Source organism: Anguilla rostrata, chromosome 14, assembly GCF_018555375.3.
Source record: "Anguilla rostrata isolate EN2019 chromosome 14, ASM1855537v3, whole genome shotgun sequence".
Classification (NCBI taxonomy): Eukaryota; Metazoa; Chordata; class Actinopteri; order Anguilliformes; family Anguillidae; genus Anguilla; species Anguilla rostrata.
Genome location: NC_057946.1, coordinates 22291132 through 22313958, shown reverse-complemented (window position 1 = coordinate 22313958; position 22827 = coordinate 22291132). Strand labels below are relative to the sequence as shown.

General features: G+C 40.6%; 1 protein-coding gene across 6 annotated transcripts in view; it reads left to right on the top strand.

Annotated features, from left to right (window-relative positions):
• Positions 1–22827, top strand: part of hook3 (hook microtubule-tethering protein 3) — a 42811-nt gene that overhangs the window by 1320 nt on the left and 18664 nt on the right. For 3 of the 6 annotated variants that reach the window (XM_064308347.1, XM_064308345.1, XM_064308349.1), the window contains exons 2-9: positions 15124–15209; positions 15672–15744; positions 16120–16170; positions 16912–17044; positions 18215–18282; positions 18446–18508; positions 18961–19044; positions 19793–19855. In XM_064308347.1, coding sequence (XP_064164417.1) covers positions 15124–15209; positions 15672–15744; positions 16120–16170; positions 16912–17044; positions 18215–18282; positions 18446–18508; positions 18961–19044; positions 19793–19855 — 621 coding nt within the window. The remainder of the gene's footprint in view (positions 1–15123; positions 15210–15671; positions 15745–16119; positions 16171–16911; positions 17045–18214; positions 18283–18445; positions 18509–18960; positions 19045–19792; positions 19856–22827) is intronic. The other 3 variants (XM_064308348.1, XM_064308351.1, XM_064308350.1) reach the window with 1 other exon arrangement.

Sequence of the window (22827 nt, the reverse complement as noted above, 5' to 3'; positions counted from 1 at the left end):
TGAATCGCTTTGATAAAGTATTGGCCGACAGTATCAGCTGGAGACGGAGTGATTGGAAAACAGAGCGTAAGAACATTTGATGATGCAAGGAAAGTCGACAGACTACAGCCCAATTTCATTGTTTTGTGCTGACTTAATGACAGGACAGCAAGCCTCACACTCCCTGGATAAATCTTTCTATAGTGTGAAGTATACCAATTAGAATCATTTAGGTACTTTAAACGTGAAAGTAATTGGTTAATTAGCCACTGCCCCTGTACTGCTTTAATTAAATATATCTCATAATGTCCCTTTTACATTATCGCAGCCCTTTAAGTTTTCATTTGGCCAGCAAGGTAACGGTTAGACGAGGATGAGGTACCCGTGGTGTTTACATGGCTTTACTGATAGCGTAAAGGTCAGCTGTGAAACAGAATAGCCTAATTCAATTATTAATGTTAACCTTACCTTAATAAAAAAAAAAATCTAGCGTGTGACCTGAAATTTGATTTCAGGGACTGTTTGATTTATCAAAGCATCCTTTGTTCATGCTCTTGTGTTAAGGACAGATAACCAATGCGTGGAATGTGGGCTGGCTTCTAGTAAAATGCACATTGTCACCAGAACTGCCATCAGGCCTGTTGACATACCACAGTGTACCTCTATATAGCTACCTTTCAGTGCTGCAAATGTGTGTATCATGTAACCTCTGATGAACTTTCACCTACCCGTGGGGTGCCCGGGACAATACTATAATAATAAGGCCAGCTTGAAAACTGTGTCCTTCATCACTTCATCTTACAAGTTGTGAATTTATGCTGGTATGGCATGTGGACATTGGAAACAAACTTGGTGTGAAAGCTCATGTGATTGCCCTGGGAAAACAACAGAGAAGAGCAGAACATTTCCATTGTTAAGGGGAGTTAACTTTGCCTCGGACCATTCACTCGTCTGAGCAGAGTAATACAACACGGTCCAATTTACAATCAAGCATGCATGGTGTTTACAAACTATAACGTATCCCTTATTGTTCGGCCTATTAACTTGGTGTAAGGCTGAGATGAGCTGACTTGTCGGAAAACAGCAGTATGCCATAATTTGGAATGAGATCTAGGCTCAAGTGTTCCGGTGAAATTAAGGATATTCATCTGTCCTATAACACACTCATTTTAATCTTATAGCCTACATTTATTTTAATATGATTTTGCTTAAAAAGGGTAATCACTGTTGAAGTCAATTTTATCTGCATAGTGCTGTTTACAAAGGGCATTGACACAATGTGGCCTTATAGAAATCAGGGCCTAAACCCCACAAGACCACGCTTAAGGCGACTGTAGCGAGGGCAAACCTTGAGCAGAACCCGACTCAGAGGAGGGAGTTATGTTTAACCAGAATTTCTGTTTCCAACTTCCTGAGGGAATGGTTTCAGAATGGATCTACGGGATGCCCCTTGTCTGATAACATCATTATTTGATCGTATTCGGAGGCACCTCTGCATTTTTCCCGGTTTACTACCTGTCCTGATTTTTTGGGATGATTTCACACCTTGGCATGTGTTCTACAACAATAGTGTAAGGAAGTGTCTTTTGGAATCAGAGTTGTAGTCAGGTGATAAGTAATTTTATCAGAGTTCATAGGTCTTGGGGGTTACTGCCACCATTAATAATGTGCTAATATTTATGTTTCAGATTGTAATTTCTGGGTGATTTTGATATTGCATTTTTTTTATGTTCAACATTTCCTTATATCCACACATTTATAACACAGGGTGCTCTTAATTCTTTTTGGCAAATTCAAAAAGAATTCCGATTTATAAGTGTGAGACAGTCATGATAACTGGTGTTTAGATATCCACCATAGCTACCTTTTTTTCCCCTCCTGATGATGTTTACATATGTTTAAAGCAGAACAACAATGTTTTGGGAAGTCTGCGTGATTTTATTTATTATATTTTAAGACGTTTCCAAGCTTGGGAAAAGGCAGCTGCCTGAAAGTGTCACAACAATAAATCTCTAAATCTAGGTTAGCCTGTGCCAACCTAGAACATAATGCAAATCAGATTTATATATAAAGTAAAAATAAATAGGCTATGCTATGGCTATTTGGGCCAGCTGTGTGTTGTGGAAAAAAGTCATTGTACATTGCTGTAAAGATTTTTGGAAGCCCTAATATGATCACGACACATAGGTTTCATAGAAAATGCTCTGGAATGGTTTGAAGGGGAATCCTGCTTGGCACACAATCTAGGTGAGACTGACGCGGCTAAACAGTTTCGGTGATTACAAACACAACTTGCATAATTGTGAAGGGCTTTCCAGGGGCATTTTGCCAAAAGAGAACAAAAAAGAATGGGCCTGAAATTGTAAGCTGGTGAAAGGAAAGCATGTTTGGCACAAAGCAGTACTTTGACAAAAGCAACATTGGGCATGGGTTCTGCAGAATAGACTGAACCCAATCTAAATTTCATTTATCTGTATAACGGTTTGGATTTTGCCACAGAATATTCCGCCTTTTACACACAACAAGCTTTGAATATGTTTTTTTCCTGTCTGTATTTATGTTCTACACTTCTTCACTCCACCCATGGTTTGAGTAGGCCTGCTTGCTTTGTTGATGTCAGTGAGCTCGTATTTGACTAGAGTGCTAGTGCTAGTGCTAACTGGATGAAAACACCTTTGTTCATATTATGGACACACTTTCCAGAAAATGCCCGCGACAGTTATCAGAACGGGCCTTTACCTGGAATCCTCTGCATTACCCATGGGCAAAGTGGTTTGGATTTTGGGTACCTGTCTGTTTGCAGTGACCGGTATGGAAGTATGTAGCCTATCTAGTTGTGTTGATAATTGGAAAAATGTTTAGGGTAATCGATAACACAGATGTGTCCTGGAGGGCTGCAGTGTCTGCAGATATTTGTAGTTTCCTTTCAGTCAGTGGCCGACTAAGGCCTTGAGAAGAAGGTGTGTGGACTCTAGCCAATCAAAGACTTAAATTAATCACTTGTGCCGAAACACACCAAAAACCATCAGACACTGCGGCCCTCCTGGACTGGAGTTTGACACCCCTACAGTTACTCATGCAATATAATTTCCTATTCGCATGCCTTATTTGAGGTATACTTAATTAAAACGCTGAAATCTGATTTTCCGTTTTCATGTTTTACTTTGCACACTGTCTTCTAAATTTTAAATGGAAAAACATTTTTCTGGAGACCTATCAGATATAGCCTCGTCATATTTAAAATTTGAAGGAAAATACTTAAATTATTAATCAGTGCACCTGTTTGTAATTGCATTTGCTTTAGGAACTGTTTATGTATTATTTATTACGGTTTGCTTACTGTGGTGGTGGCACAGTCTGAGCAGTTGCATTTCGGATAAGCTGTTGCATTTCTGGCCTTTTCTGTCCTGACTTGTTGCTGATTTGTGTTAGGGAGACTGAAATTAGGATATGTTACCCTGGAAGAGCATGCCTTTGGAACCTGTACTGTAATTATGTCCAAGGACCTGGGTCTTGTTTTTGTAACTATAGCGAGATTTGTAGTTTTGTAAGTTGCGTCTTTCATGTTGAGGCATCATAGCCCCCGTGTCAGAAAATAGGCTGCATGAAATGTTTCTGAAGAATAAACAATACATTTTGGTACGAAATCTAAGGACATATGAAGAAATAGTGGAGCAAAGTACAGCCCAGATAACAGATGTGACAGTTTGGCAATTTCTTCAGAAAATAGTGTTTTAAAGAATTTTGTTTCCAAATGATGAAGAAGAAAAACATAACTTTTTAGTTTATACTTTTGACTTGAAAATGATACCCGAAGTAGCCTCTTAGACTTTAGCTGGTAATGGGGATTCATTAATGAGTTCAACATGTCATTTCTTTACTGGTTCAAATGAAACAGCTGTATGCTCCCATTTTGTGGGAGGGGTTCCCCCTTGTTATGAGCTGCTGCATGTGCCAGGCCTGATAAATGGATAGATGCTACATGTGCCAGGCCTGATAAATGGATACTGTGAAAGGATTGTGATTCAGAATCTGCTCAGTCTTTGAGGCAGACCATTCCTGAGATAAGGTGCCTCTCATTCTGTGTGGCCAGCCTAGAAGAAGAAGCTGGGGTATAAAGTCTAGTTCGCTGTGAGCAGACATGCTCTGGAGATGTGCATCCTTAGGCTAAGTTGAGAATTGTCTGCTATAGTCAAAACAACCTTTAGCAGCTTATCCAATCAAAGAGAGTGTACCTTGTGGACTTGCTGAACTTCCCTGTGAACTGAGCCTCACAGACAAAACATTGCAAGCCTGTTGGAAATGAGAATATTTTTGGTGGTTGAAGACAAGCAGTGTCATTTCCTTAGATGTTAGTTCTGATTGGACAGTCAGGAACTCGGGCCAATAAAGATTTTGTGCAACTAAAAATCATTGGTCCTGGCTTATTGGAAGCTGTCCAGTTGGTTTGTTGGAGCATAGTTCTGAGTTAGATGCTAATTTTCTTTCCTCCCAATTTGGAATTGGCAAGTGCGTGTTAATTTCTGATAAAACTAGGCCCATATGTGTGATAGTCTTCTGTATTAGCAGAAATGTGTAAGATGCTGAAGGCAGTCACCCTAGACAGGCAGACAGGGGATAACTGGGTTTTTTCAGTTCTGAAGTCTGGCTCTTTTGGCTCATTAATGTGCTGCCTGGGGGGCTGACTGGACCATCTGCCCATCCTGAGCTGGGCATACGGTCCTGCTGCTAGCTAATCGATGTGCGCTGTGATCCCGCAGGCTTCTCCCCGAGCGCCAGGGAGGGCAGGTAAGACATGACAGCTTTCAGCTGCCTTCGGTGCTTCCCATCTTTTAAAACCGACCTACCTGTAATCTGTGCCTGGGTCTGATCTTTGCTAGAATAACAGTAATGGTAGTGCTCATCTCATTGCCTGTTAATGTCAGTGTGACTTACTTGGCACATCATCGTTAACAGATCGCCTGTAATTGCAGCAATATGGTCGCCTGGCCCAGAAACCTAGCAATGGTTAGAAACTGTAAAACCCATTTCACTCAGCAGCTGATTGTAGTTATGGTTCAATACCTGCAAATATCTTCTGACAGCCCGCCCACCCCACCCCACCCCACCCCCAAAGGTGGCTGTGGACTGCAGCCTGCCCAGCCTGGCATGTCAGATGAGCGAGGCCATTTTAACCACGGTTTTGATTCTTTGGCACAGTGACATTCATGAGCTCTGACTTGTATAGCAGTCGGAGTAGCAGGGAGAGTCTCAGTCATTACAGTGTGTGGAATAACTGACCACGTGGCAGTGTTTACAGGCAGCCTTTCCACTGGAGACTCAGCAGTGTAGTAATCCCTCGAACAGACCCAAGGGCGATAAACCAGGCAGGATAATTCAACGCGCTGTGTATTTGTGTTAAAGTCCAACACCATGTAAGTGGCATTGTGAACATTTACGCAGAGAATGTCTGGATTCGCTTCAAGTCTTTTCCACCAAAGTAACATTTTCAGTGAGTGACTTGTGCAGAAATAACCCCAGTTTGATAACTGAGGTAATTGGAGATGCTGTTGAAGACGACAGGAAGGCCATGTTTATAGAAAACAAAGGCTGTGGTTTTACTGCTGGCACATGAAGTATGATGGTGACATTGTTTATGTAGGCCAACCATCTTGAAGGGCTTAAAATAAAACATTAAGTTGTTTTACTTTATAAAGTTGAAACAGACAAATCTACAAAATTACAGATTACTGTATGTGGAACATTTATTTCTTCTTAACCCTTTAAGATGTAAGCTCACAAATTTGTGACTAGAATGTTCTTAACTCAGAGTTCTAGAACACTGGCTTAGAATTTTGAACAAAAACATTCCAAAAAACATCCTGTTCAGAGGGTTGATTTACTTACCAAGCATCTGTATGTTTCATTTGCATATAAAGTAGTTTGCATACCTTAGATACTTATGTGTGTTGCCCTGAAAAAGTTCAAGTTAAGCTCATCTCTCGAAGGCTGATTGTTTTGGAAACGGAACCTGATAAATGGTACTGAAGAAAACAAAACATGTAGGCCTAATAAGAGTATTCTCTTTCTGTGGCCAAACAGTTTATGTACAGCAATTGCTATTCACATTGTCTAAACGTCTTTGTGGGTTAATGCTGCATGTACCATGTTCATATAGGCTTAGGTCTTCTTATGTGAGAGTAATTGTTTACAGTTAAACATGAACATCAAAAGAAACGGTCAACACATCACAGTAAAAACAGGCTTATCACTGTAAATGTTGTTATTGATAACATCAATTCACAAACCAGTAATGGCTGGTTGTGGAAAATCAGTTCAGTGCAGTTATAGCTGTCTGCAGAGAGCGGAGACAGAGCATCAGTGGCAGCAGCATTTTGGTCTTAAAGGGACAGTTAATTTTCTGTGATTTAAAGAATAGGCTATGTATTTCAGTTTTAATGTATGTCTTAATTTGGCCTGGGAAGGTTTTATGTGTGATGAAGAATATTTTAGATACATGGACAAGTTTCTGTTGACCTGCTAGCATTATAATAGCATGTATGGGGCAGATTTTGAGGTCTAATGTAAGAAAAAAGTACTCAAAAAATTGTGTGAACTTCTTTTTGGTTGGTTCTATTTTATATGGCATTTGCGACCTGGGACCACTGCTTTCAAGAAAAGTAGTACCAACATGATACAAAACTGATATTAATGTTTATAATTGTGAATAAATGGTATTAAATAAAATAGTTAATGTGTGCAGTTTCTGGAAACGTAATGTGGCATGCTATTCAAGCCTCTTTGGAGTTGGACCTGCTTGTGTATTTTCTTGCTTTACAAACCCCTGAATGCCCATATACCGGCCATCATAAAGCTGGCTGGTCATAAAAAACATCAGCAAATGTCCTTCACTGCACATGAATTCTATCCTCTTTTAGCTGCACAGGCCTGTAGGGACAAGCCCCTATAGATCACAGCGCAGAAAAGTGTAGTGACATTACAGGGAAGGCTGCTCCTATCCGTGGAAGCAAAGTGACAGGTTCACATTCCGTGCATAGCTGGTCTGCTCCTAAAAAGACACTCGGCTCTCTAATCAATGGGGAAATCCGAGGGAGGCTTCTGCTGCTGTCTAGTGCTGCATAGCTTTGTGCATTGAAAACCTCCTTCTGAAATGGCCTCCTACCACTGATGGTGGTGGAGAAATGTGCTTTCAGATCAAAAGGCCTTCCAGGTGTGAAAAGACAGTCCACTGCTCTTGATGTGTATCTGTGTTTTTGTAAGGTAGGCCTGTTTTGTCTTGAGGCCACTTGTTGCAGTGCTGGTAGTCTTAAAAGTAGACAGTATACTCAAAATCAGGTAAAACATTTTCGGAAAAGAACCACCAGTGAACATGTCACAGAACACCATTGTCAGTATGCCCAATACAAACTCCAGGTTCTTAACTTTATGTCACTCCTTGCTGTGGGGGAGCACACAAACTTGTTGCGCAGATTTTTCCAAGCTGCTTTGCACAACTCGAGATCATTGTCACCCAACTTCGTGGAAAGGTTTTCCCAGGAATTTGAGCATATTTCATTGTCTTTAAAATTTCTGCGCGAAGAATCATAAAGGTGACAATGGCCTTGCACAAACCTGGCAACTTTTTGTTCAGAAGTATTCCTCTCAAAAGTATTCCAGTCAGGACCCCAGGGATGTTACCATGGGGAAGTTCAGTGATGAGATGAACCGGAAAATAAAGTTGACCTCTGTTCCCCAGATGGTCAGCCGTGACGCAACCAACCATGTGATATTTGGATAGACTATTTGCAGACATGGGGAGGTCTGTGAACTGTTGGGCTGTTTGCAAACAGTTCATGCTGGGGGCTTGGACAAACCGCTCTACACAAATTCAAAACACCACTTCTTTTTGTTTGTCTTTTGTTTGAAACTAATTGTTTTGCTTGAAAATTCCTGTTTTGTTTTGAGTATACTGGCGCCTTAAGATTAGGCCACTTTGAATTCTGTAGCTCTTACACAACTGGAATCATGCTTCCTCAACTGCTTTAGATACTTGGTAGAATGCCATCTCATCCAAGATTACTTTTGTTTAAGCACTCTGTACTGCTGAAGAATCCTGTAGTGTAATGGTCAGTGTGCCTGTTCCATGCAGAGGCTGCAGAGAAAAGTATGGATAACTGGAACACTGAATATTTTGGCAGAATTTACTTTGAAATCCCCCTCAGACTCCCCCATCTGTTTCCTCATATTGTGGAGATAGTGTGGGTGTGGACATCCACTGTCCATAAAACATCCCATCAATGTCGAGTATGGGCCTAAGTTGCAAAACATGTAAAAATATTTTTATTTAGCACAGACAGGAAATTCAACTCCTGTCTTCGCACTGGAACACATTCTGCTGCCTGTAAATAATAATACATGATTCAGTTAATATATTGTTCACAATTTGTTGGATTCTTTTCTTATCAGCAGTGATTTGCCAGTAACATAATTTGGCTGGTTAAAGTTATTTTGCATCTGGAATCTCACGCTGGTCCAATCCGTGGTTTCAGAAGATTCAAGTAAAGTAAAGGAAACTTTTAGATTTCTCCCAGGGTAGGATGGAAGAGTGCAGTGAGTCAGGATTATTAGGTTTGAGTGGCTGCCATGCAGAGCTCAGTGTGTGAGAGCTCCTGAATCACAGGATAGAGTTTCTTAACCAGCATGTGAGAGCTAAATTTAAAGCCTTACCCGCTGAGTCAACGTCTAATGGCTTTCCAACGGTTGCAAATCTCATGTCTCTCAAGAAAACATCCCTAAGATCTTCATTAAATCTTTATCTTAATAAACGATTTCTGTTTCCTGTGGAAAATGGAAATATGATGTTGACCTTGTCTGTCTGCAGTGTAACCTGTTGCTCATCGTTTTGTTTGTTTAAAAAGTTGGGCCTGTTGTCTGTTTTTAAATAAACTGTAAAAGCAGAATAGGTTGTGCTTCATGTCACAGTGAATTGTGAAGTGCAGCATTTGGACATTCACAGTTAACTGAAATGGCCAAAATGCTGGGGTAACTGGGGGAAAAAAAGCCACCTGCTGGTTTAGTTTAGGTTCTGTAAAATGTCACTGCAGTTGTACACTTTTCCTTTGTAAATTTAGGATACGTGTTCCCTGTTGAATAAATTGCCTGAAATGGCTCTTAAACCGGTCAAACAACCCCAGCTTGAAGTGCCATTTGCATCATTTATTTGGCTGTTGCTCTCCCTTGAGAAAAAAAGCCTTATTGTTCCTCCTCTAGCTGTGGAGGCAGGATCTGTAGCCGTGGCATGTTGGGCCCTCTCTCAGATAATTAGCTTTTTCATATGTGCTGGGAACCATTTACACTTTTACTTATCCTTAATTCCACACACATTTCTAAAGGTCTCCTTCTTGCCTTTGATGTAAAGAATTCATTATTTGTGCAGTGGTCTCAACAGTCTGTTGTTTAATCCCAATGTCTAATTGGTTTCATAAGTGACTGTTGCTTGAACTGTTGCCTGCTGATATTTTAATAGGCATGATATGTGCAAATTCTGATCTTAGTCATGTGAGTAAACTCTGGCTCCTCTACAGTGAAAAATTGGCAGAAGTGGTAACCTAGCTTGTCTGCTATGCTAGCTGTGATAATATCGTAGAGGTCTTATCTTGCTGAAGTTGAACAAACTGTACTTGTTTGTTGACATGGTTCAAGATAAAAATTATGGTTTGGATAATGTAGGTTGTGTTACAATTACCAAAAATATTGAAGTATTCTGATTTCCAATTATGACTTTAGTCATATAAACCTCTTACTACAATAACCATAACTGAAATAAGCAAGACAAGTGTACCCTGAATGTAAATAAACAGTGTAATACATTCAATATTGCTCTATTGAACAGGATATTGAGTAATGTAAAACTTTATTTGGAATATGCCTCCTGCACAACATATTTGCCTAAAGTTTGTTCTGTATTGCAGGTAATCTTGGGTCACTTGCTAATTAACCTGCTTGTTAAAGGTCGCTTGATAAACCAGAAACTCAAGCCTATATAGGCTACTGGTATTTAAAAAATCTGTACATTTAAGACTAGTGGTTTCTTCATCCCCTTCAGTCCTGACTGCTAATTTAGTCATATTTGACTAGTGATAGGTAAATATGATCACGCACAAAACACACACAGCAGCTTTTCCAAATGTCACTGTATTGTTTTGTAAATTCTTACATTCCTGAGGCAAACTATGTTCTGCTCTGTTTGCTCCTCTGTCTGATATGACATTGGTATGTCAGGTTGACGAGCCACTGGAAATTCACTATAGAAAGGCGCTACATTGATCTTAACCGAGGATGACTTGGCCTAAATTTTAGAAGCGTTTTCACCATCCAGGAGAGCATCTGCTATGGAGGATAAAATGGGGGAGTGGGAATGGGGCGCTGAGTATCCCCCTTACTGAAAGTCTGTTGCTAGGCAGCGTGAAGGATCAGTGAAGCAACAGTAATGTATCTGAATGAGCAGCGCACTGCCATTTTAAACAAAAATAATGCTAATTTGGAATTTGCTCACAAGGGAATGGTTCTAAGGAGATTGACCTTATTTGGAGTGGTGTCTGTCGGGTGTAGTCATCAGGCCCTTGGGGGTTGTCTTCGTGATTAAACTGATAGAACTTGAAAAGAGAAGTGTCTAGAGGTACAGAACAACACATGGGTCATTGAATGTGATCCGTGGTTCGTGCAGTATTTTTCTGGGCTTGGTTGTATGAGGTCCAGAGCTATGGTTGGGCAGCAGGTGTTATGTGGAAGGTGGTTTGTGGTGAAGGTGTCCCCATGCCTATGCTCAGTGGAACTTTGCAACTGGGCTTCAGAGGGTCATTAAGCATATGATGAACAAAGATAGAAGTCTTTCTGTGGGAAGTGTTTTTTATTTTTATTTTTTTTACGCATTCAATCCACCGCCACCCCCTTGACATTTTTGAACTTTTTGTTTTACGTAAAGAGAAAGAGAAAGAGGGGACTTGGAGAAGAGAGAACTAGGTATGTGCTTATGGAAAGTGAAACTAATGTAAGGAAATTGGGGCAGTGTTTCATATGACCATGAGTTGCGGTGTTCAGCTACTTTTAGTTCCCCAATGCAGAGGAATGTTTCAATGGCTTATTTTACGGAACGATAGGTTGTGATGTAAGAAGCACAGAGAAACCTACATCTGCTTTCATTCTGTTTATGTAAACGCTGCACAGTTTGAAAGTTCTGAGCCTCACGATCTCAAGAAGGCTAACAGGTTCTCATCCACACACACACACACACACGCACGCACGCACGCACACACACACACACACGCACACCGTCCCCTTCACCCCACAGTATAACGGAGCCCTTTCAGCTGGGATCGAGTTCCCGTCAACATGCACTGAAGTGCGTGCCCAGCCCGTGACCCCTCCCTTCCTGAACGCTGTTACGTAACCGCCGTCACTGTTTGGGTCCGGCCCCCTGGCCTCCTGCCCAAAGCCTGCTGACTCTGCCCGCTCTGCTGTGGAAAACACGGCCCTCTCCAGCCTCCACGTGTCTCTTAAACCTGTTCCTGAGCCGGCGTTCACCCAGAGAGAACACAATGCACTTTTCCAATGCATTTTCACTGAGTGAGAGCTCAGCACCTTAGCTGGTGCTAGAATGTCCTGACACAAAGCCTGTTTCAGTCTGCTGCGCAACAGGACTGTGCTCTGTGGTGAAGGGACTAAGGACAGGCCTCCTGTGTCCCTCCATGACCTATCTCATAGGAAACCATGACAGGTCCTGCATGTGCAGTCCTGATAATTAGTTATGTTAATAAATAGCACCAGCCCAACCACAGCAGGGGCTCCTCATTGTGTTGAATGGAAAAGCAAGCTGATATTATCGAATGGATGACGTGTTAGCTGTAGCTCTGTCTTTCCCACGTTATTCCCTTGAACAGGACAGACTGTTCTCTATCTGCCGTATGTTTTGTCAGTGATAAGGGCCTTGCGCTTTGCCATTTTTACAAATGCTTCCGGTGCGTCAGCTGAAGCAGTTGACAATATGTTGCCAGTCTATGAACAGTGCCCATAGCAGCATGCCTTCCTCACAGTGGAGGAGTGCTAAATACCATAGTAACTAATCCCATAATAGCACGAGGAGGACTCTGGTTCACTCCAAAGGGAAGACATGATTGTCCCTGTTGGGAAAAAGAAAGGAAGCATATCTCCTGTGAGGAGAGACATGGTCATACTCACGGTGAAGATCCATTATTGTCCCCACTGGAGAAGAGCTGTGTTGTTCTGGTATTAGCACTTATATCAGCAAACTGACTGCTTAAATTTGCTGAATCTGGGCTTTTCTTTTCACATTAATTACATAAGGGAAAAGTCTTTGATCTGGATAATGAGAGGAAACTGATTTCCTGTAAGCTTACAGCGTTCGAGGCAATTCTTCAAAATCACTCATGCGCATACTGTGTGCAGGGCTGGAGGCACGCTACACAGATGTGAGAAATACACATATGTTCTGTTCACACATTTGTTTCAAATAAATCACACAGACCCTACTGCTATAAAAGGATAGCTCACCTTCAAAATGACCACAGTCCATTTATTTACTTTCCTCAAAGCACATTTTGCCCTGACAGAGGCAGCCCTGTCCACAGCTCCTTTCTTACAGATTTGATTCGCCCATCATTGAGACTCCTCTAGTTAAGGCAGTGATCCTATGTGTAGATGCCCATCCCCCTCCGGTTTGCTGTGAAGTGCCAGCTTTAGCCCGCAGGGCGATGCATAATTGGCTGCTGTGTCACCCAGGGAAGGGCGGTTCAGATGGCTTGGGATTGCCGTGTCTTCTTGCTCACTGGTGACCCCTGCTGGTTAACTGGGCTGCTGCAGTCTGCTTGCTCAAGCAGCAAATCAAGGCTTTTCCTTTGACTCGTGTCTGCACAAGCTTCCACTTTAGATAACTCATCACAATGACGTGATGCTCTATGCACAAGGTGTGCCATTGTTGCTTTATTGTTCAATGAAAAAACACATGTCCCAGCTTGCTAGGTAACCAGTCGCTGTATGGAGAGTGCTCACTGACTGGTTCCTGATTTGGGATCAGTAGAGGCATTCAAAAGGTCAGGGTAACATAAGAGTGTAACAGCGGAGCAGAGAAAGCTAATGAAATGCTTGTAGGATGCAGCCTGTTCAATTATCAATTATTTGGATATTGCTTCAGTGAATATCCAGCTGTATAAATGGATGCAATGTAAATGCTATATAAAAAGTTGTGTAAGTCGCTCTGGATAAGAGTGTCTGCTAAATGCATGTAATGTAATGTGTTATTTCCATTATGAGACATTGAAACCCCCAGTCCAGTGACGAGTGAGATCACTCTGTTCCCTTTCTGTTAGCACTCAAATTGACTGTTCACACTGCAACCAGAACTCATAACAGACCCTAAAGCAGGCTATGAAAACACTGCAAGGCCACTGTAATATGAGACCTGAGGAGGAGAGACTTCCCAGGTTCAGAATGCGTCTGTCTATGGGACATTCAGGGAGCCATCAGTAATTTGCTCTTTTATGCGTTTTTATTTTACATGTTGCAGAATAATCTTTGTGTCATATTTAGCTATTTAGAATGCGTTGCGTTTTGAGACGTTTTGGCTCAGAGTTTCTCTTTACACTGACTTTCCTGGGACTCATACTACGGAAACGGCTCTCTTGTGCGTCTCTAAGACCGCGTCTGGTTGCGCGTTCCTCACAAGAATGAAAATTTATTTCATACGAAGGCAACATGTTTCTTCAAAGTGTGATTATTTTTAGGCAGGTCCACAGCTATGAGGAAACTAATGGACGAATCAGCAGAAAAGGCGTATCAGGGGATATTATAAGTTGGGTGGCCCCAGTCATTCATTATTGGCATTTTCAGTTTTTCAGCTTGCTGTGTGCTTGGTATGTGAAACTAAGCACTGTCCCTGTTGGTCTTCTACAAACTTTGCCTTTGTTCAGAAAGCTTGAATATATATTATATTGTACTTTATTTCCAATTAAAGGCAGAATTATAATTAAAGGTAGAATACTGCTGCAGCTGTCACTGGAACCTTTTTAATCTGTATAGCTCTCATTGCACCAGTGAATCGCACAGTAAGTACCCAAATTTGGCTTAATCTGGTTATTTAGGTGGCTGATCGAGCTGTCTTAGCCAGGCTCTCGGTGTAGGCCTGTATGATTGATTGTTTTGTTGACATGGGCCGGGGAAAGATGAATTGCAGCTAGTTGTGGTTCACGGAAAAAATCAGCCCTTTATCTGACTGAGCAGCGGTCCTGCTAGCTTGCAGTAAATAGGGCGATTTTCCACCCCGTCTGGAGTCTGTAAATGATTGCAAATTACTGTGCTATCGGACCAGTGACTCTCTGCATGATTAGGGAGTGAGATGAAATCCCCGAGTTTTGCACATCTGTCGCGTCCTCTGGGGCGGCCGTGTGAAATGGGAAATTGGAGCATTGACGTGCCGTGCATGAAGTGCCGCAGCCAATCGTTCCTAAAATAGAACCGCGCTTTTATCTGAAAAGTGTAATTTAAGCACAAGCGCTTCCAAATACAGCCACAGTCTACTTTTCCCGGTTCAGCCACTCGCAGTGAATAAAGATATAACTCTGATGAATAGCCAAGGTCAGGGGAAATGAGCCAAGATGTTCGTTCATCTCGGTTCACATCGGTGCGTTTCTGAGATTCCTGCCTTTGTCTGTAGTCCTGCGTTATCTTGTGGAATGATCGGGTCACATGGTTAGAATGTACCTCACTTGTAGTTGACGTGTTTGTTTTCCTTTAACTTGAACTTCCGGCATTGAACATCATGGCAATGTGGTGGATTCAGTCAGCCTAATTCATTAAAATGCTGAGGCTGCAGTTTAACAGGAAGTTAGACATTTCTTGTTCTATCACTTAGTACTCCACGAGGGCAAACAATCTGCCTGGGACAATGAATATATTATAAATATTTATGATGTAAAATTGGATATCACTTTTTATTATGATAGTAAAGAAATACGTTTGTCAAAGTGGTTGACAAAGCAGTGGGTTTCCTCATTGATGCTTTTTTTAGAGTTGTACAGCTTTCACGATAAAATGATCGCTGTCATCAATAGTAATGAATAATGATGATCCTTTCACTGTTCTGTTCCTCAGATCCAGACATTTGGAGTGGAGGCACCATGCAAAACTGTAGAGGATCTCACCAGTGGGGTTGTAATGGCCCAAGTCCTTCAGAAAATGTAAGTGCACTTGTATTCCAAGATGTCCACTGTCTGTGGCCTCTTTATTAATGCTACATTTGCACATACACACTTTCTGTGAGTACCAGCTCTGCTTCTTGTTGAACGATTGGCAGGCGAGTGTCACTTTGGGTGTCACCTGTGATGTCAGTCACCTCTTTTCTGGGGTCTCCCATGCCTTACAGCTGTCCTTAGGTTGCTGATGTGCATTTTCTGTCTTCCAGTGTTTTTTGAAAACATCTGTTTTTCTGTTATGGATTGGACACCAGTTTTTCAGTTAAAACCTTTAATTAAAAGGCATTCTGTTTGTCAGGAGGAATATGAATGCATTGTTATTTATGTAAAAAATAACTTTAACCTCACTTGCCCTTGCCTTTCTGTGTCCATAAAGGTTTACTCAGTTTCACTCATTTTTGCCCACTGATTGCAAGTGATTTATATTCACTGTTTTTTTTTTTCCAGAGATATTGTATATTTTAATGACAGCTGGATAAGTCGGATTAAATCTGAAGTTGGAGATAATTGGAGATTAAAGGTATGATATGTTGTACATTTTTTAATTTTAAAATTAATTCTCACAATTGTACGTGTTTCTGAATATGTAAATATGTCTTTTCATTAAAAATCTTAATTTTTGTCATGAAAGCTTGTTTGTGTGCCTTTGGAGTGCCTTTGGACTTTGAATTAATCTTGTAAGGCTGTGATTGTTAGTTCTGTGCTCTTCATTAAGTAATCACAGTTTTGCACTTGCATAACCCTGTCACACTCCCAGAGGATCCAGTTTAAGGCAGTGCAGTCATGACTGAAACTCCATTGGCTGAATGATGTTTCTAATGCAAACACACAGGAAACTATCTCTAACCGACATCTGTTAGCCATTGTCACTCATTTCTGTCATGTTGTCTTCTAGGTCAGCAATTTAAAGAAAATTTTGAAGGGCATTTTGGACTACAACCATGAGGTAAGACAACAATGGTTTTAGTGTAAGTAAAGAAGATTTATAAAGACCAGGTCAAAACCTAGTATATGGCTGGACCTAACACACGTGATCCGGCCGACCAATGGTGTAACTTCATAACTCGGCCGACCAATGGTGTAACTTCATCACTCACTCACTCAGTCACAAACATTCGCGTTTGGCAGGCCTGGCCCCGCTGTTGGGGTCCAGCCAACAAACTTTTTTTTTGCTGTCAAACAGATATTGACTGTATCCTTTGCTGCCATTCTGAATGTATTTAGCATACCTGGCACAGTGAATATTTTTATTTTTCATTTTTATTCCTTCAAGCCAGTGGTTCAATGGCTGTGAGTCCCAGCCCTCTCTAACAGTGGCCTGACAGAGACATGGTCCCAGGTTGAATAGTGTGTGATAAGCTCTAAACGCCTGTTCAGTAAATGTGTCATTACATTACACAGTCTGATGCCCAGATTCTGACTGTGGCTTACAGCTTCAATATTGCAGGTGAAAGCATTTGCTGAATTTGACATGAATATTCAGAATTTTCTCCAAAATAAGTCTATAAATAAAACTATAAATAATAAAACTATAAATAATGGCAATGGACAGGTGAAACCTGCAATGCTGAAGACTGCAAGCCTTTCATTTCCTGCACATTTTGCCTGCCATCCTGCTCCACTGTAAAACCCCAGTCCAGGTTCAGGATTCCCTTCCTGAAGGATCCTCTTCCCTCCCCTCCCGCAGGTGCTGGGACAGCAGATCAATGACTTCACGCTCCCAGACGTCACCCTCATTGGGGAGCACTCCGACGCCGCTGAGCTGGGCAGGATGCTGCAGCTCATCCTCGGCTGTGCGGTCAACTGTGAGCAGAAGCAAGGTGTGTGGAGGCCGCCCTGGTCCACTGCTCTGTACGCTGGGCTGTGCAGCTGGACTGCAGAGCATGTCGCTGTTCTGAAGCTAGATAGGGGATGAACTGTAACAGTCTAGGGCTTTTTATAGGACTTGCCCTTAACTGAGTTGTTCATGCAGATGTACTAGGGCTGCCCTAACCTACGGACATCCTATAGATCACCTAGAGTTGTTATACTACCAGACCTCATATAGGTGTCCCAGAGTTGCCCTAAATCCAGACCTTATACAGATGTCATACAGTTGCACAAAACTACATACCTCATACAGATGTGCTAGAGATGCCCTAAACTACAGTCCCTGCTGAGGGCAGTGTTGCTGTATTCTGGTTCACATTTCTGCGGAATTCCATACAGCATTAAATAATTGATCCTGTGCTCAGTGCTTTTATCTTAGATGATTTTGGCCTATTGCCAGTCTGTTTGTGGATCTGCCTATTTAAGCTTTTACAAGTTATACAATTAAAGCATCATATTACCTACTGAGGCCCTGATTCAGTGTAAATGCACTGTTCTTAGTCTTCTCAATTAACTTTGATGTACAGTCAAGGACGATTAAATAAATCCAAATTTCCTGTATACTTAATGTTTGTTTATACAACCTAATGAGTTTTCAATTCGCTTAGAGAAAAGACAGGGGTATAATTAAAGAGAATATGAACCTTAATTTATTTTTGTCTGTAGTTGGAACTGTCTGAAATGTTTGTCATAGAGTGAAGTGCTCATATCATGATGAAAACTTAAACTCAAAGGGAAAGCTTGCCATGCAGAACATATTAGTGAATTAAAATAAACACCTGTCCAAGAACTAGAATCTTTGCCTAAAATCAATTAATCATTTATGTAAAAGATGATAAAAGACCAGAGACCTGTATACTGTAAAACTGAATTTCACTTTCTGTTGAGTCATTTATTGTTGACATTTTCCCTCTCTAAGGCAAAGGTGCTGTATTTGTACTGAACTTCAATTGAAACATACATTCTTCCCCTAACACTTAATATGCATGGGTCTGTTGCATAAATACAAAATTAAAACACAGAGGACTAAAAACTATGCTTTGAGCCTGTGATTGAACTTTATCTGAAATAAGTTGTCTGAATTGGCTTTTGTCTGAAGTGATTTTACCTGCATTTTACAGAATACATTCAGACAATAATGATGATGGAGGAGTCTGTACAGCATGTTGTTATGACAGCGATCCAAGAGGTAATCATTTTTCACATTAATTGACAATGTCTGCTTGTATAGTTTGCATAGAATTTGAAAACTTGGAGAGCAACAGTATTGTAGAAACTGATGTAATGCATTTTAGATCTGTTTATATAAAACCTTACGATGCAACTACTAATATTATGTCTTTCCTTTGTAGCTGATGAGCAAAGAGACCCCTGTTATGGCTGGAAACGAGTCGTACGTGGACCTTGACAGACAGGTAATTTCATCTGCTTTCTTCAGTATCTGTGTATTTATGGACCATGGATCCCACTGTTAAATTAATCTTGTCCCAATAGCAGACTTTGAGTTGTGATTGAGAGTTTGAAATGCCTACTGTAATTTTTAATCATGAACCTTTTCCTTGGTATGGCCTATGGAAAAAAAAATGTTCATAATGTGTATTGCTTCTATCCCCATTGCTTTGTATTGTATATGTAGTCTTATTGTCTTGCATAGTATGTTGTCATATCGACCTATGTAATGTGTGTATCCTGTTTTGCACCTGTAATAATGTGTACCTGCCCAGGGACTACAAATGCAAATTAGCTAATTGGCTGACTCAGGTGCAACTGCTATGTTGTGCCTGTCCCTGTTAAATAATGTAATAAACTACTGCACTTCTGCACTGCTGTCAGCGTAACAGGAAAATCATTTCTGTTCCCACGCCAGCTCAAAAAAACTGTGGAGGATCTCAATGATGCTTTGGCCACCAAAGAAGAAATTGCCCAGCGATGTCACGAGCTGGACATGCAGGTTGGATAAACCATGCTTTTATGACCGTTTTTCTTTCATGATTTTATCAGATGCATTTTTATATGACATTGCCATTTCATTTATATACACAATCATACTTATATCATACATATATAACCGTTTAGCTTTTTAAAATATTTTGAATAAAGCACAAAGTAAAATTTTTTGAACTTTGGTACTTTTATGTTTTTCCATATAGTTCCAATATAATCCCCATGTCGTTATGCATTTTTGGAAAGCCATATTGTATTTACCCATGAAGTTACCTGGATTGTTTATACGAAATCATCAGTAAAGTCAGTTTAGTTTGCTTGCCAGCTAAGATTTACAGTGCAAATCTGCATTCCAAGGATGCCCTAGATGGTCTCTAATCCAGAGGAGTCAGGCCTACTGTAGTCAAAATTGACTCTGGCAATTATGTTCACACTGCAGTTCTGATTAGAAACTGTTGCACTCAATTTAAAACAAGCACTTGTCAGCATTTTGAACCAAAAGACTAAATTCAGAATTTAACGAAGATGATCGGACAATGTTCCCTGATAATAAAGAAAATAGTGTGGATTAGTCACAGCATTTTCCCGACCTGCCATTCCTGAAATGTTTATTTGAATGGAGCAGTGCTCTAGTCTTATAGATTTTTTTCACTGTGTTTTCTCTCTTTCTCCCTCTCTCTCTCCCTCTCCTGTCTTTCTTGATTTTTATTGAATCCTTGCCTGTGGTAACCTCTCCACTCTGCCTTCCTTTGAAGGCATACCTTGTTCAAGAGGAGCGAGATAGACTGAGGTTAGAGTATATTGAACTAGAGGAGAGGGTAAATTCTTTTTCTTCTCTTCTTGGTGTTGGCTTCTGAAAGCCCTGGATTCACCACCTGCTCTTAACAGCATCCCTGGCCAATCCAGGCTCTTTAACATCCCTGTGTGCGCATCAGATGTCCTGTCTGACCCTGTTCTGTCTGTCTGACCACGCCCCCCGACTAACGCTCTCTCGTCACGCAACTCTGAGCGATAGAGGAATCCCTGTTACCACAGTAACACGCAACACTCAAGACCTGTGCGCTGTCATTGCTTCTTGGAGAGAACCCTGTGTTAGAAAAGTGTCTTGTACGGTAACGTTTATTATGAATCAAATGGTTGCCCCCAGGCTATGAACCAATGAATGAATGAATGTTTGTTTTGTGGTGAATTTATGTGTTGACAGTTTTGGTTTTGTGTAGAAATGTCCAGAGGGTATTTACTTGTTTGAATAGGATGATTTATTTGGGGTGATACTGCTGAAACCAGCATACTGCTACAGCAGTGTGTAAAAACATTGGTGTAACTCGAAGAAAGCTATGGTTCAACAGTTTGACAGAAGGCAGTGTCTGATCTGATTCCTTCAGTGACAGTTCATTTCTCTATGGAAACCAATGTAAAACGTTCCCTCCACCAGTTCTTAAGGACTAAAAAACTATTCTGGCCCCTTACCTTTTAGTGCTTGTAATTTCAATCTTTGCTAATCCTGTTGTGCAGGAATTTAGTGATACTGGGCATGCTTTTCTTTTTGTTGAAGGATTAGATGGAAGAAACCTGAACTGAAACCTGTTTGCCATGGTTAGACATTTGTGTGTGGTGCTTTTTGTTTAATTATTAAATATTATGGTGAACAGAGAATATAGTCATGTAGTGTAAAGTCTATTTAAATCTGCAAACAGGGTGTTGGGTGACCACGTGTGGGCAGTAATGCCTGTGCATGCCATTGCTTAGGGTCTACCATCATGTAGAACTGTGTAGGAATATGACACCATTCCACAAGAAGTTCAGTAAAACACACACTTGATGGAAGAGGGGAAGCTCTTTCACAGATGTTTGTCTGGAATACCCCATATGGTCGGCTGGATTCAGATCTGGTGTCTGTGTAGGCCATGGCATATGGAGAGTGTCATTATGAGATATTACCTCGTCCGGACTGGGAAACTGTTCGTACCTGAACTAACTATGAATGTGTGTGCTTTGCTGTGCGCTGTAATGTTGTTCTGCTGAAATTTTTGGAAGTGAAACATTGCCACATACTGTAGGGCTCTTGTATTTCTCTTAATTCCCTGTTTATTTCGTGAGTATAAGAATACATAATAATGAGAACAGGCCGGTAGTCTAAAGTCTAGAGTTTACAGCCTTGTCAACATGACATTGCCAGCTACATTGTGGATTGACACCTCAGTGAACCCTACCTCCCCAACCGTTAGCCTGAGTAGGTGCCTTAAGTCCTTTCTTGTTTCTTTTACATTTAACACCTAGAACCAGTTTAGTTGCCTTGCTCTCTAGGCTCTCTGGAACAATCTTACATACAGAAGTTATGTACACCCCTCCCTACCACCTGGGGCCTGTATCACGAAGCAGGTTTACAGAGTTTGCTGGATATCTGCCCTGAGTAAAACCCGGAGCAGCTCGCATTCTATCTTTAATTGGCAAAATAAACTCAACATCATAATATTTAGAAAGTTTGGCAAGCAGTTTTATGGATTATGTATGTCATTTTGTCCTATATATTTTATATTTTGTATGTTTGTGTGTGTTTTCTTTCATTTGCACACAATTCATAGTTTTTGAAATTACTTTTTTTTAAAAGTATGCTTCCGGTCTGGATTTTGTTTGTGGAGGCCTTACTTGGTTTTACTAATTTCTAAATGTTGTCAAACATTTGTTTAAAATCTAGTCAGTTGTTAAATATTTTCAGTCAAAAACAGCAAAATGAGGGAAATATATTGTATGCAATGGCTATGCATGTTTATGTATTTTGACAAGACTTTTCAAAAGACAGTTACCCTATAAAAATAATAAATATAAGCATATATATTATTTATTCCCAATAATCATTCAGTGTTGACATTTTTGGATCAATATCATCCAGTATTGTTTTCAACAGTGATAATGCTGCCAGTTGAAACGACTCACATTGAGTGCTAGTAGCTATAGCCATGGAATGTTTCCGCATTGATTATCGGTTTGGAGCAGTACGTGCACATTTTGTCATGCATAGCTCCTAGGGAATTTTTGTTTCACCTAATACAGCCTGCTTCTCCCCGATTTTGATTGTACTAGTCTTTTCTCATGAAAATAAACGTTGCCAAACTAACACCACACTTTTTTTTTCACTCCACTTCTTTTGTTTTTGTGAGGCGTTTATGAATGGATGCTTCACGTTTGGACCCTGGGCCTCACACAGACCGTCCAAATTGCATGTCACCATATTTCCACTAAATCACAATTTGTTTTGTGTATTTACATTATTTTTTGTGGGTGTGTGTTTTCATGTTTCTAATTTAAAAGTCAGTTAATTACTGTCATTGTGAAACCCAGAAGTACATATGTATATTAGCTGGAACATTCATAGCTAAACAGATGGCTGAACAGCTATTCATAGCTAAACGGTCTACCATCTCAGGTTTATTAGGTAATGACTATCAATGAAATTGTTTTTATAACTGAATGTTAACTTGATTCATTTTATTAATGATGGGATTGCTATTGGTCTATGAGCTTGTTTATATAAGTTGGCTTAACGATGTTCTCATTAACCTCTCCAAGTGTTCCCATAGTCTTAGCAATGCTTCTGTTGGGGGAATATTTACCATTCTTTGAGTCATTTGTCCCAGAGTAGTATTTTCAAAAAAGTTAGTGCATTAATCCTATTGGAGGGAACATACTGTTTTATTATTTTGGTGTGGATAACTTTGAGAGGAAAATATATATATATATATATATATATTAGCTTTAGCTTTTACTGCATTGAATGTAGTGACTGCAA